The 15,884-nt window shown below is 40.6% G+C and overlaps 1 protein-coding gene across 3 annotated transcripts in view; it reads left to right on the top strand.

Moving 5' to 3' along the window:
• The window catches only part of LOC146627125 (KAT8 regulatory NSL complex subunit 1-like), a 44,283-nt gene that overhangs the window by 4,913 nt on the left and 23,486 nt on the right, over window positions 1-15,884 (top strand). For 2 of the 3 annotated variants that reach the window (XM_085361635.1, XM_085361633.1), the window contains exons 1-2: window positions 1,216-1,772; window positions 5,517-6,984. In XM_085361635.1, coding sequence (XP_085217761.1) covers window positions 5,585-6,984 — 1,400 coding nt within the window. In that variant the 5' untranslated portion in view covers window positions 1,216-1,772; window positions 5,517-5,584. Of the gene's footprint in view, window positions 1-1,215; window positions 1,773-5,516; window positions 6,985-15,884 lie in introns of those variants that run through there. The other variant, XM_085361634.1, reaches the window with a different exon arrangement.

The following is a 15,884-nucleotide window of genomic DNA, read 5'->3' as shown; positions in this document are numbered from 1 at the left end:
TATAGCAACTTTTTTAGCCTTAAACATGCTTGTATATATTTTATCCTGCAGTTTTGTTTTGCGGCTAATAAAAAAAGATAGCAGTATAAATGCAACAAAAACATGAGACCGTTCTAAAGAAAATGCTGTAAGTAAGTGTTTTAAAACATGCCATAGAAAGTACGTTTTTATAATGTTGTCAGACTAATTGATACTTAACAGGCTGTGTCGCCTTCATTATAAGGATTAAATATGTATTGTGGCTCAGTACAGAACTTTCTGGTCATAAATTGCTCAAATTAGATGGTGAAAAATAAAATATCTGCCACTAGAATGCATTATAATAAATCATTATAATGCATAGTAATAATAATCTAATTAGCACTGTAGATATTTATAATAAATATATTAATAAATAATAAAATTATAATAAATAGGGTTAAAATACACAAACTTTTTAGAAACTTTATTTCTTGTTGACCTAACATTTATGCTAAGAATGACATATTCATTAACTGAGTTTTGTTTCATTTATGCCTGTTCGGACATAGTTGGCGCTGTTTTTTGCACAATATGAAGGTTCACACGCGGCTCTGTGGGGAAGATCTCCTTCATGCGGCCAGTAACACTTGACACTAAACATAAACATTTAAGACTGATGAGTTAAATTGATTCCCTTATAGTTTTAGCTTAGTTTGTTCTTGTTTGGAGGTAGTTGGCGCTATGTTTGGGCACAGCGTGAGGCTTTTATTATTTTATTACACGCAGCACTGTGGAGAAGAGCTCCTTCATGTGGCCGCTGGCTGCACCTCGTCATGAAGCTTGTTGTGTGTAGTGTAGTGTGGTGTTTGTGGGCGATCCTGTTCCTGTTAAAAAGTGACAAGAGGCGCAGGCTCTGTTTGCACAAATTCTTCCAAAAAATAGCTGCTTAGGGGAGCAGATCCCGGCTGTAGTCCTCGTTCCTGTTAGTTATTGTTGATTTTCCGCGTAAATATTTAGCGCACAGGTGGTCTTTGAAGCATAAGGGGTATTTTCTGTGTGTACCGTTGGAGTAGGAGCATAGATATGGCGTGTTTAACCAGAAACAGCAGCGGTCGCGGAACCAGTACAGCAAGAAAATAAAAGTGTGTGTCCGCTGGTATCTTTTTTGGAAGACAATGCCCTCCTGTGGGATCTTCTTTTGAGCTTTTATGTCGTTTCTTATCTGCCCTTTACTCTAGTGGTGACTATGAGAAACGTCTCCCGCCTACCAGCTCTAGCACATACGCACACACTCACGCGCGCGCGCAGCACTTCTATGTTTGTCAGAGTCAAATCCGAGGGAGAGGAGCTAGCCGCCATTTTCTAAGCGTCTCTCCCTAAAACGAGAGAAAACGGCTCGCGGCAAACTGCCGTCTGGATTACCTCTTCCTCACCGGGAATCGGACTTTTCGGTAAAGGATTGCCGTGAAATCGCCTACGTTTGAAGTAATTTGGAGTAGAAAGGACGGTTTCGCGGCCTTGCCCTTATATTCGGCGAGGCTAGCTGGCGAGTAAGGTGTAGCTCGTTGATTCGCCCATTGCTGTATCCGGAACGAACCCGAGCGGCTCTGCGCTGTGGACCCGGGCCCCTTTTCCTCCGCTCTCTGGTTGCATTTATTATTTTATGGATATTAATTGATGGCTGAGTGATCGAGTCAACGCGCCACATTTTGTGCGTGTGTGTGCGTGTTAGCACCCTTGGATTTTTTTCCACCAGAAACTGCAGGGGATTGTTGCCGAAATTCCCTCGGATAGTGCAACCTCGTCACGTGGTAGGTTCCTCCTTTTTCTTTGTTAGCGAGCTAGCTAGACTTGGCTGGGTCTACCCCCAACTTCTCCGCTTTTGACACATTTGAGCCCCATTTGTTTGGCGAACTGAATGAGGACCGCTGTAGATTTAAATGTAAAAACAACAGGGCTGCCTCGCATGTGTTCCTGTAGGTCTAATTACAATGCAAACCATGTCTGCACCCTGCATTTAGCTCCCAGCGCGTTTTAAAATAAGTTCTGGGGATGGCCAGATGCTAACAAGAGGCCAGGATTCATTCTCACGCTAATTCTCCGTTTCGTTATTTATGCTCTCATAATACATGTCAGTGCTGGGCGTTTATGCGCCTCAAACTATCAGCCCGGGCGGTGCGCACAGGTTACGCAGGCTGGAAATGTTTACGTGCCTAACTGGGTTAGCTTAAAGTTTACGGCCGAGATATTGAAGGGAGAGCTTCAAAATAAAAGATCTAATGTGTCGCGGATGGGCAGCTTTTCACTGCAGCTGGAGGCTAAGCTTGCGGGCAGGTTGTGTTTCTTGCATCAGCAGCGTTAATTTGCACACAGTGTGTCTGAAGTGACAGGCTCCACGGAGGAGATATTTATCTGCCGAGTTTCCCTGCTGCGTGATCTCCTGCTCGCGTGTATGTTTTCTTAAGATATTCAGCCACGTCTCGATGCTACAATCGCTCTGCTCTTCGGTGGCTTCAAGGCTATGAATAGACTATTATAGCCGTGTGCTCTCAAAACGCTTTTGTAAACATCAGGAAGACATTTTGGTGATTGCGTTATGCTTTGCTAAACGTTGGATGTGGATATTATTTTTGTCGCATCTCTACAGAGGCTCACTAATGGTGCAGTCGGTCCGTAGGGTTGGTTATTTAAATTACCCCCCGTTCTATGCTCAGCGTGTTGCATGAACTCGCTCAGTGTGTTTAAAGCGGAATGGGCGTTTTTTTTTTTTTTTTTTTTTTTTAAGGTGGATGAATTGCATTGCATAATCTGCTTCGGAAATACCAACATGGCGTAGTGCGCGCTGACTAGAAACTGCGGTGAAAATACTGAGAGCCGCCTCCATTCATCTCGCCCTGCAGACGCTACAGCGTACATGCAGCTCGCTTTTTATCTGCTGAATTGTGAGAAGGGAGGCTTTTTATCTAAAAGTTTAACATAGATACAAGAGATACTTGGCACGTTTGACGTCCTTAAGGTTTTCTTTAAATTTGAATAATTTACTGACAGATGTAATTGGATAATAATTTAGGGAAAGGTGTAATAGCTGAAAATTAAACAAGAATCCAGTCAGGATGACATCATGTGCTTTGGGCTAATGCTGGGGCCTAAATCCACCTACTTACTGTAAGAAACCCTGCTGCATACTGACTTACCAGGGCACATGTAGGGCAGTGGGGTTTGGGGCAATTTGCATTGGCTTTTCCTGTTCCTCTCTCATAAAAAGATGTCTTCCAAAGCGTATTCTTTAAAGAGCAGCTTTGTTAAGTTAAAGACAATGAGGGCTTGTTCACACAGGCATGGGTGGAGTGGGAATAATAATTTATTAGCCTGGGATTTAGCTCAGTTGTCTGTTTATTCCATCTTTGTCTTTAGCATCACCAGCCCCAAGGTCAGTGTGTGCATTTTAATTTCTTTGTACTTACCAGATGTTGTGGGTCCCTCTGTTGACAAATTATTGTTGATTTCAGTGACAGCCAAAGAATGGTTCTGGAGTGAACGATTGTATTTTAAGAGACTGAAAACACTTTTGCCCGGGATTTTCTTACCCTTCAACTTTGCTTGTGTTTTATTCTTTAGCAGTTCACAGGTCAGCAGCATGTCAAAGAGTCAATGTCATGGAGTTTCCATTAGTATTAGTACATTTATATTGAACATATTTTAATAAACATTTAAGGCAAGAAACTTTCTTTTGGGGTGGTGGTAGTAATTTTCCACTCATTGTACAGTCTTACAGAACCTGTACAGCAAGTATTTCTGTTTAATGTTTTGTTGTATACAGGCACAGTCTGCATTCATGTTTTTCCCATCATGATATACAATTATTATGGAGAATATATTTTAAGTATATGGATGAAACATGGATTTTTCCTGGCTAACAGAGGGGCTGGGTGAGGGGGTGGGATACTACCAACATCAGCAAGATTAGTCGGTGTACAGTAAACACAAGGAGTTCCTGCTTTTTCCTGTTGCCTTGTTTGACAAAAAAAAACAAATACAAATTCTCCCAGTATTTCTAACTATCTTGTGAAGAAAACCATTGTACATATTAGGGGTGGTTGATATAACCTCAGCATTAAATCTTGATAATCTTGAAAATACTGAATTCTTTATTCATGTTTGATTCTTGAAGCTTGTGGGTACACGTAAATGAAGGGCATGGCCCATCCTCCTTTTCTAATGAGCTAATATCATTGATGAGAAATTGCTAATTTGAAGTGTGAATCTATTGAAATAAAGTGTCAACAGCAGCAATAGTGTAGTAGTGACACAGCATTATATCCAGTGACACAGCAAAAGACAAATGTGGCCTTGTTTGCTTTTTCCCCAGGACATTTTAAGTATAAAATTGCTGTTTAACAATAGCTAAACCAACTTAACCCTGTAACAGTTCAGTAGCTGCACAATATTATCACATAATGAAACTGAAAAATATTTAATAATTTGTAACTTTGGTTGAGCTTTTTTAATCAGTTGCTGAAAGTCCTCCTTCACTACTATGTAACCGGATCAGTAATTTCCATCCACCCTTGTTTACATTTGGGAGCTACTAGTATCCCCTCCTCCATAGCCTTCTTTGTTTTTGTTTTTAAAGTTTATTTATTTTAATTATAATTTTTTCCTGAAGTGGTGACACACGTTTGTTTCCACCTTTAGAGTAGAACAATTTTCTTGTACGTTTTTTTTGTAAGGTACCGCACTTTATTGGAGATTGTTGAAATATTTCCCTTTTAGGCACCAAATCTTCATCGCTCTCAGACATGCCTGGGCTTGTTGCACATAAAAGCATATTGTTTTACAGTAATGATATTGTGATGACATTATTATGTCACCATACAAATTTATGCTGGTATGATGATCCCTGGATATATGATGTATCATGGCTGATGTATGACACAGTTGTAGTAATTTTGTAATAAAAAAAAAGAATACAAAAGTCTTAGTATTTAAAATATTACTGTTTGTCTTTTTCTCCCTCTTCTTCTTCTTACTGTTGTTTTTATTGTTATATTGTTGCAATAATAATATTATTGTATTCATATCATTATTATAACAATAATAATAATAATCATAATAGAAGAAGAAGTGTGGACAACAGAAATTTCACTGTGCAAGCAGTGGTTTGAATAAAGCATATTTTTGTGTATACTTGGTTGCTGAACACAGTCACTAAAATACTGCATTTATTGCATCAAATATGGTTTCTCATATTTCAAGAACAGGTCTTATGGTTCCCTCACCTGAGTAATTTTGAATGAATGAATATAAATGACACTTATGGAGCTGCTGGTTTCAGTTTTAAATGAACATAGGTAGTATCTGTATGTTTGTTTACACCTTGTTATGAGGCACATCCCTGTATAAGGTTACTAATGTTATCTCTTAAGCGCTGATGGGAAATTTACCACACAACTCCCTCATGTGAAATAGTATCAGAATTTGATGATGGGTGGTTTTTGGTCATAAGGTGAGTCTTAACTTTTATTTCTTTTCTGTGGTTTTTTTTGTCCCTGCAGGCTGTCCTCAGGTGGGGCAGTAAGCGGGTGGAGTGGAGCAGGCCGCGGTGCCCGTCCCTCTGCACTGCATGGCTGCGATGGCGCCCGCTCTCACCGACGCCCCAGCCGAAGCTCACCACATCCGCTTCAAACTGGCTGCCCCATCCTCGAGTCTCTCACCAGCCAGTGCAGAGAACAACGGTAACGCCAGCAACATCCTCATCCACAGCAGCGGCCCCGCCAAGTGCAAGGCCACCTCCGAAGAGTGTCCCCTCGACTATTGTGGCGGAGGCGGTAACCAGGAACAGCAGCAGCCACAGGCCCAATCTGACTCTGTGTCCCAGGCCTCTGCCCTGGGCAAACTCCAGCCACTTGTGGCTTCTTATCTTTACCCGGATGTGACACCTGTCCCTTCAACTAAGGAGTCAATTAAGCTGCAAGGAGTCCTCATTAAACAGTCTGTGCTGAAAAGCCACAGAATACTGCCCAACTCTCTGCTCAACGGCAGCGGAGACTTCCTCAGGAAGAGGCAGGCGATTGAACTGTCGGGCGGCCAGCTCAAAAGTCTCATGAGTGGCGGCACCAACGGAAGCGGCCAGCCCATGGCACCCGTCAACGGCCTGGCCAAGAAGCTGGCCACCATGTCCAGCTCTGGCTGTGTGGTCGCGGTGAATGGCGACAAGCCTCCCGCCGCCACCGACTCTCAGCCCCAGAACCTGCCCTTTGACTCTGAGACCTTGACGGCGACCTTAACAGGGCACATCCCTTTGAAAGGAGCTCTCAAACGGAGGCATTCCTCTGGGGTTTCTCAAAACACAGATGGACAAAATGTCGAACCACCAGTGCTTCAGTCAGCTGCACTTTCTCCCTTTACCAGCGGCAACCCTAACCCAGTTGAACAGGCGAATTTGGAGGAAGCAGATCCAGATACCCCTACGAGTCAGCCACAGGGTTCTGATGGAGAGCGGCCAGGCAGCAGTCAGCAGGGCTCACCGCCATGTACGCCTGCACCTCCCATACCCTGCAGTTCCTCCTCAGATAGCCTCGACGTTCATGTAAGAGAACGCACTCTCATCAATAGCAGCCGCCAGGCTGAGCTCGAGAGCCGACTGCGACGCCTGCACAAACGTCTTCAGGTGGTACAGGCAAAGCAGGTTGAGCGGCACATTCAGCAGCAGCTGGGTGGCTTCTTGGACACGGCCTTGAATCGGCTACTAGGCAGCAACCGGAAATCAGAGACTGCAACCCCCACAGCTTCATGGAGGACCGGGCGCCACTCGTCAAACAACCGGGACGGTCTGAGTCGTTTCCTGAAAAGTGGCTCGATGCCCTTGGAGCTGGAGAGGTTGTATTTGAGTGGCTCAGCCAACCTTCATTCAGCAGAAAGCGCCTTTGACTCTGATGTAACAGAGAGTAGCTCTGGAGGGGACTCTGACCTGGAGGAGGAGGAGCTGTCCCGAGTGGACATTGAGCAGCGGCATGTCAAAATGTAAGTCACCCTCTGAAACGTCAGGCTATTAGGGAGTTTGTACACAAGCACACAGCTGGTTAGAGCCTTCAAAGACTGGAGGTGAACACTGAGGGAAAGACGTCTTATGTTGGAAAAAGGTTTTATACAGAAGCTCCACAGAAGGATTCATTCAAAATTTGGCTGCACTGTTTGGTAACGCCACAGTACTCTGACATTTCATGGTGCTGGGAGTTGTTCAGTCCCTATATTTCCAGGGAAAGTTTCTTGCTGCAGTTTTTCTGTTATGCCATTCCAGGTGCTAGTGACAATTGTAACCACATAGCCTGCCTCAGTAGTTGTTGGGTAAAACCCCAGGAAGGGGTAAGAGGTACGATTCACCCAGAGAGAGAGCGTGTGTAGTTGTGTGGGTGCTATCCTGTGGAGAACGAACCGGCTCGAATGGACTTGCTGCCTCCTGAGAGGGCCTGAGCTGAAATCAAGCGTTGTATTTATTTGCAGGGCGAAAAAGTGAGCACCCACAGAGCACGTCACTGTTTTGGTTTAAAACTGAAACCTAGTAGGAACGTAGAACTGCAGGGGTGGTGGTGGTTTTTGCAGAAGGTGTGAGTTTTATATTTTAACATGCTGCCTGTTGTGACGTCAGGTTTCCCTCAGCCAGGAGGGTGGCCTGTGCATGTACTTCATGGGAAGTTCACATCAGAGAACGTGTTTCTGTGTCATTAGATTTGGGGAAAGTGTGTGTGTGTGGGGGGGGTAGAGCAGGTGGTGTTAGCAGCATTAATGGAGTTACTGGCCTGTTGAAGATTGGGTAGATTATTAACAAAGCAGTTAAGATCACTGATTTTTATTATCCTTTCCAGTGTTGACTTTAGACCTTTGACCTAAATAACTCCATAACGTAACAAGAAACTTGTGTCCTTAGCATACATGACTGAGGGGTTCAGTTTTGGAGCAAATGGTTTTTGAATGTTTTCTGTGGAGCTCAATGGGGGCGAGAATATGTTGATTAAGTTATACTTTATACAATTTCTGTCTTGTTCAAACACGAAAAGAAGCAAACCAATTAAGAAAACTAAATAAATATGATACGCAAGATAAATAAAACATAAGTTAAAAAATTAAAGGGGAAAATAAATGTAAATAAAATAATTGATTCAACTATAGAGAGAATAACTAAAAATGTAGATCAAATAAAATAGAATGCCAGAGAAAATAAAACAAGACAAATAAAAGTGTTAAAAAAATAAGGTAGAAAATTGGGGAAAGTAACATTAAGCAAAATTGAAAATTAAATAAGATATGTTAAAACCCAGGATAAGAAGTTCTCTAATGCCTTTTAAAATGCCTGTATACAGTAGTAGTACTAGTAGTAGTCATTTAGGTAATAAGGGTGAATATGGCAGTTCAGAGTTGCATGTTTGTAATGAAAGTGAAAGCTGTCATGTCTGCAGGGGGTTCCCAAAGTTATGTTCTTAAAAATACTACGACAGGGTTTTGTTTTTTTGTTGTTGTTTTTTAATTCAGTCTCCTTTGTTTTCAGTAGTGGATACGGTTTGCCAGGAGGTCATCAGGGTCATGGTGATAGAAATGGGAAGTTGTGACATTTTAGATGGCTGTATTATTTGTGAACTCATAGCTGAGAGTTGCATCTTGTCAGTGAAAATGCCAGGCAGAGGAAACAGTATGGAAAGGTTGGTTTAATTAGAGGCCGTCAAGGCAAATTGGTGGATCAACTTAACCCTTTCTTTTAGCTCTAACTCAGCCCATTATAATGTAGGCATCTCTTGAATTTCCCCAAGTAATGATGGTCAAAAGCACTTTTCACCAAGCACCTGAAGTACTTCGAGGTATTATTTGAGTTTACATGTTGGGCTCAGTTAGCTCTTTAGACATGATGTAAATGACTCATACTGAGCTCATTACATTCAGTGATTTCTTTCTCTAAAGGGGACCAATCATCATGTAATAATCAGCTGAAATTCCCAACAGTGGCTTCATCTTTTCTTCATCTGCTTCAGTTAATCTTCTGTTATAGCCAACATGATATGTCTTGTTGCTGCTTTACCATGAAAGCTTTCCAGCCACCAGCCATCACAAGGCTTTTATTGTGAAGCAGCAACGGCTTCTTGGAGCCTTAGTCACTCTTAACAAGCACTAACTCTTCAGTGAATTCAAGCACGTCTCTGTGGAAAACTGTACACGTATTTACAGTTTTTTTTTTTTCCCCTCCACTCTGTGAAACGCTGGATTTTAACCTGTATGGTAAATGACGCATCAGAACTTGTGAGTGTATGACCGTTTCTAAATGTTGTTTTGCTCAGAGAAGATCACTAATCAATCATTGGCTAACAATGTTAACCCTACTGAAGCAAGCTTAGGGCCTACAGGTCAGGAGATGTGTTAAGCAAACAAGTGTCGTTTTTCCACTCATGTATGTGACCTTAACCTGAGAGCAACTAGTTAAGCTTTGTGTTTGAGGGCAGCAGAGTGCTCTTAGCCTGAATTACTTGAAATTTTATCAAGTTTCAACTTAACAAAGAATTGGTTTCACCTTGGATTGATTATAGATAAACATTCAAATTTCAGTTCTTTTAGATAAATCATGATTATTTAACAGATTGTGGAAATATAAATAGATTAATTGAACTCAAGAAACGTTAACACCTGTGGTTCCCAAGTAGTGTGCTCTAGGTAAGTATGAGTGTGCTACAGGATTTGTGACAACCATATGTTGCTGTGATATACAACAATTAAGTATTAATTCATTTGTTGCATCAGTACATGAAAGCTACCTGTCTTGCGACTTTAGTGAGAGGGGATATCAACAGGGCTCAACTGACGTGTGGCATCTGTAGTGAGGTGTTGGTTAATGCCACCATGATGTCAAGCTAGCTGACGAGGCATTTGGAAACGAAATATCTGCCAGTTAAAGAGTGTTGAATTTGAACCAGAAGGCACAAGACAGTTGGGTTGGGTTAAAGTATCAGAAGCAGGGATGGAGTTGAGGTACAGGTTGGGCTGTCAGAAGCCGCATTACAATATCAAAAAAGAATGAACAGCAGATAAGAGTACAGGTGTGCCTTGAAGTTTTGGTTTTGCCATTTGTGCGTGCACAAACCAGTGGACTACATGACTAAGGGTTGCTGCTCTCACTATTCAAAATGCTAGTTGGTTAAACTATTTGTTTTAATTGTTAGTAGTTAGCTTCTTCCCTGACAGACAGAAGTGCCTCTCTTGAATGCAGATGAGTGGCTGTAACTTCACAGTAAACAGGTGTTTAAATACTGTTATATATTTGTAGTCAGCAATGCACATAATAGTGGGTTTACACTGAATATTAGTGTTTTATTAATGTCCAACACCAGTTAGCTGCTGGCTCTAAGGTGCTATGCAGCCACCCACCATTAGCCAGACAGGCAAACAACCGAAGTAAGAGGAATTACACCCCCACAAAGTAGTGTGGGTCTGCACTAGTTTGGTGTAAAATGTGAGAGTAGACTGATATCACTTAGCTGGAGCAATCGTTAGGCCTAGTGTGGACTCTAAACATGCTTATGCTCACCGGCCAAAGACAAATTTTGATCTTGGAAAAGCCCCTAAAATATACAGCTGGTAATTTGAAGACATTACACATGACAAGTTTTTCATTTTCAAAGCAGAGGAAAATTCTGTATTTTTTTGTTCATGGTGATACCTGCTAAGAAAAAATGCAATATAAAACTTTTAATTTATCTGGCTCAAAATTGGCCTCTGGAGGGCGACTACAGGTGTATGCAATGTAATTGGTTTGCAGTAAGTCGGTGTTTTCCTAAGTCATCTGTGCATTTTCCTGTTTTTTGTTTTGTTTTGTTTTTTTGTCACATTGATTGTGAGTAAAATAAAACCACATAAAGTCAAACTTTTTTAAAAAAAAAAAAATATATATATATATATAACATGCCTGGTGATTTTCCTTGGGATAGAAGGCCAAAACCTCTTCTGTAATCAAGGAAGAACACGGACATTGTGTAGCTGTTCATTCAGTATATTTAAAAAATAAAAAACCCCAAAAAACTGGTTTCTTAGCTCCCAGCCCTGCGGCTCTGAAACCTTAGCTCCCTTTGTGAACATGTTCGTCTTCCTGGAAATAAGGTGTGTGTGTTTATGTACATATAACCATGAAGCCACATTTTCACAACTGGCACTTTGTCTCAGTTACCAATTACTGGCTTACAGCTTGGTACCACTCAACACTACACTCACAATGTAATGTTGTCTTCTTCAGGCCAGCAGCACCTCAATTATTTAATGTCAGCCGAGTTGACAGCGTTGTGTAAAATAACCTATTTGGATGCGTTGCATTACTTACAGCTAATCCCATCATCGCTGTCTTTACTGTAGACGTGGTTTCTCGTATCTCAGAGGATTGGGGGGCCAGCCAACTGGCCAGCATCTGGTGCAGGCTGTCAATGTGACGTCTGTCCATGCCGCTTTCCTTTATAAACTATTTGCAGAATCACTTGGATGCATTAGATTAGGCCTGTTACACTGCATTGAGAAATGAGTGGGTACTTTTTTTTTCTTTTAGTTTCTGAGGCAACAATAAACGCTCATCAGGAAATCTCAGATGTTACATAATGCCTCGTAGACAGAACAATGAAAACGTCTGCGTATTTGCACTCAGGTTTGGGGGCTTTGCATGTTTTAGTTGATCAAACTGTGCTTCAGTGATGGAGTACATGTTGCTCATATGATACTAATGCATCGGGACAGTTAAATGACTGTCTGCCCACCTTGCTTCTGCTTGTGAATCAGGGTGACTAGTTTGGCCGGGACCACAGCGTGCCCTTCATGCTTATGGCTCAGCATTACTCTGCAGTCTCAGCTGCTCAGCTACCTTGTCCCCATACTCATTCCTCCATGTCTGTGTATTTACGGATGTATGCGAGCCTCTGTGTACGTTCCTGTCCTGCTCTGACACATCTGGATGCGTTTAGCGAGCTGAGTTCCTGAACACGAACCCACAGTCGTTACATAACCCTCCTCTTTTATGTAATGACTTGCTGCTGCTGCTGCTGCAGCTCTCTGGTTGAATTTGCCCTCTCTAGTTTCTCCTGCCCCACACCCTGCCTCGGCCTGCCTTGTTCAGTTTTCTTCCTATGAAAAGATGAGCCTGACCAGCTGCTAGCTCACCCCTGGCACATCAATTATATCTGAAGAAAATAATGTCAATGTTAGGATAGTTTTCAGCTCTTTTTATTATTTAATGTGTTTGAAAACCCTTCGCACAGGAGGACAAAGAACTAAAATGACAGCTGCTAACTTTAATTTCTCTGTTCTTGTTACATAGTATGAATGATGGCTTGCTGGTTGTGAAGCATAATTGAAAAAAGCGATTCAGAGGTCACACTTCAAAGTATCAATATAAGTATGGTAGAGAGTGGAAGTTATGGGAGTTTTAGTAGTGTAGTTTGGTTGGTTGGATTCATTTTCCCTCATAGTTTGCATACTTACACAAATACTGCAAGTCTTAAAAATGCTAAGCGGTGAATAATTGGATTTTATGATTAAAACAAAATAATAATTCACCATCCCTTTAATTCCAAAGAGAGTTAAAAAGATTGAGTAGCAGAGTCTTAAATCTTTCCTGCTTTGAGCTGTAGGATGCCTGAACTGGTCTGTTCACATTTAGATGATAGCTAACCTAAACTGCATTTGACACAGGGCTGGTACTGCAGCTTTAACCACCTTGTATAGTCCTGCAGAGATGTTTTGGAGGGTCCAACCTAAATCTGAGCTTTTGAAGTACAAATGAAGCTTTGTACTGGCTTTCTTTGTAGTAGTTACCTGTCTTGACAAAACTAAAAACCCCAGTCCCCATGGGCATTGCGATGGTGGTTCGCAGCTTTCAGTGTTAACTTGGGGTTACTGCTTCAGGCTGTAAGTGCACGGTGTGTTTGATGTGTTGTTTCACTTCTGTTTCGCACAAAATAAATAATTTGACTTCCATCTACATCAGTTATTATCAGAGGAATGTGTGATAATGATCTAGAAAGGATATAAACAGAGAAATGTAATTGTGGAGTATTTCTGCAGGAAGGTATTTATTTTTGTGCTTTCACAAATTAAATATTAATTTATTTTACCTCTCAGCAATGTAGTTTATTTGTAATTTGTACATTAGAGCTCTGAAACTTGAAACATGTGTCATTTAAACTGTCTTTTTATTAAGAGTTTTTCCTTTATACATATAAACAAAAAGAGAAGAAAAGGATTACAGATTATCTGTACATTCGGGGTAATTAGCCTGTACACTTAAGGCTGTGAAATATAAAAGGAAAAGAAAGCTAAATAAAGAAATATAAACACAAGTATTATAATAGTAATATTTCCCCAGATAACATAATCCCTGCAAAATAATCCGATTCATTCCCACCCAGGTCACTGCCCTAGACCTGTACACTGTATTTCCACTCCTGACATGAGGGAGTTGCACATAGACAAAAGTGAATGTACCTGAAAATCTGTGTCATTTAAATAGTTCCTGTGTTCAGGACTGACTCTGTCCCTTAGATCAATGACAGATGTGGAAATCACTTACATTTGTGGATGGATCAAAGTGAAATGAATTTGACTGATTTAAACCTCTTGGTTTTAAATACTTATCAATTTTATAATCCCTGTTCTGTCAGCTGCAGTTCCTGCAGTGTAAAACATACTTGGCAACAGATGAGTCCCAGCGTGAAAACATATTCATGCAAATTCTTGTGACAGTGCAACTCGTACTTGTACTACACAGCTTCCTTCTGCATTGCTAGTTGGGTTGCATATATAAAATGTATTTCTTCAGACACTAGAGCACACTCACGTTAAAGAGTTTTTAGTGTTAAGCTCAGCCTTGCTCTACTTGAACATAGGTCACTAAAGTTAAAGTAATCTCACTTATCCAAAAATCTGTGTATTTTCCTGTCATTTTAGACTTTGGAAGTAAGTGTTTTACTTTTGCATAAATTAACCAGTGAATTCTATTTAAAGTTTAAAATAATCCTCTTAATTAAAAACAAATTTTTCTCTTTTTTTAATTATAACAAACTCTGACATTTCCAGTTATTAAGTACTTGTTTTTAATCAGTGGTGCCAAACAATTTAACTGCAGTGAAATTAGAGCTGGGCGATATGAGATTTTTTCATATCACGATATGTTTTTTTCATTTCAGGCGATAACGATATCTATCACGATATAAGCCAAATAACTATATTTGTAAGATTTAAATGTGCCGTTGCTCACAAGTAAAATGTGAAATAATCAGCAGCTTGTTTTTATTTAAATATTTATTTCCCATAATAAGTTCAACAGGGTAGATGTACTTAAGGAACATGAGACTTTTTCAGATAAATAAAGGCAAATATTGCAAACTACACAAAAGGCAGCCGCTAAAGCGTTTAAGTTTCAAAATAGAACAAACGAAACAGACTAAATTGTCAATTCCACTTAGAAACAAAATATTAATTCTAAAAATAAATCTTAGTTTGTTTTACAGAATAACAGACAAAACTGACTAACTTTTGTCAATATCAAATAAACTGAGAACTAAAAGGAAATTCTCAATCTCTCCTTGTTGTATAGCTGAGCTTTTCAAACAGTTTTAACAGTTACTTTAGTCTGACAAAAGCCGAATGACGAATTAGCGCTTCCAGTCAGAGACTGAGGCTACGTCCACACGTACACGGGTATTTTTGAAAACGGAGATTTTTCGTTTTAAAAAATAATCCCGTCCACACATAAAGGCAGAAATGAAGGAAAACGCTGCTATGAACATGCCAAAGCAGCAGGTGGCGCTAGATTCCTAACCGTGCAGAAATGTTGGCCAATCAGAAGTCTAGAAGCCTCGGTGGGAAAAAGTAAACAAAGCTGGGGCATAGAAGCAGAACCGAGTCGTATGTGTGGACGGACAGTAACTGTGTGTATATGTAAGCATTTAAACACTGCAGAGAGTAGAATTAACAGTAACAGTATTGTAGAAATTCATTTCACCGAAACAATAACGTGGCGCACAGTGTGACGCATGCACCAGTTTATTGTATTTCCAGACTTGCTTTCGGCACAATTTACAGTGCACGCTACTCTGTTTTTTGTCAGACTTGAAATAGCCGAAATACCTTCACACTACGGAACTTCTATGGCTCTTCCGTTCGACAATCTCTCCGGCATTGGAACCATCATCTGTTTTCTCTTCGGTCACGCTCGGTTGATTTTTCTAGTCGGCACACTCATTTCCTCCATTACCCGCTGGCTGCTTCCCAAACAAACACACGTGCGGCTTGGCACTTGTGCTGTACGTAACAAGTCACGCGACGTGACGCTGCGGCTGTGATTGGTTCGGCTCTGCGCTACTTAGTTTGGATTGGCTGACCTTTTTTTTATTTTTTATTTTTTATTTTAAGAGGACAAGAGCGGCGAGGTCTATCGCGATAGCTTAATTTCTCTATCGAGTAAAAGTTATATCGCGATACATATCGTTATCGTTCTATCGCCCAGCTCTAAGTGAAGTTAATAATTAGATTTTTAAAAATAAGGTTAGGTTAGGGATTTCAGTGTTACTCCACTGGATTTAGAAGTATATGGAAAGTTAAAAGTATTTGTACCTCCTACATAGATTCTTTCACTCATAAAGAAGTTACTATTATTGTTTAGTTACAACAACAATTACATGGGAAGTTTTTGTAACCTTTCAGCCTGATCTTTAGACTCAAGGAATGACAGAAATGTTTAAAATTGCACTTTCCTGTCATGCCTTCAGTTGCCTGGCACATTTTATTTTAATTTTTTAAGGAAGTGAATTGAGGCAGATCTTTCAGTTGGTCTTATGGACCTGGTAAATGTTCTCCATAATGTACTTATTTAATGATAGAGAAACATTTGCAGAGGTATTTTTTGG

Source organism: Diplotaxodon limnothrissa, linkage group LG8, assembly GCF_057381915.1.
Source record: "Diplotaxodon limnothrissa isolate DT_005_m linkage group LG8, D_limnothrissa_male_GT1.1, whole genome shotgun sequence".
Lineage (NCBI taxonomy): Eukaryota > Metazoa > Chordata > Actinopteri > Cichliformes > Cichlidae > Diplotaxodon > Diplotaxodon limnothrissa.
Note: the sequence above shows the minus strand (reverse complement) of the source record. Positions and strands in the feature narration are given on the sequence as shown.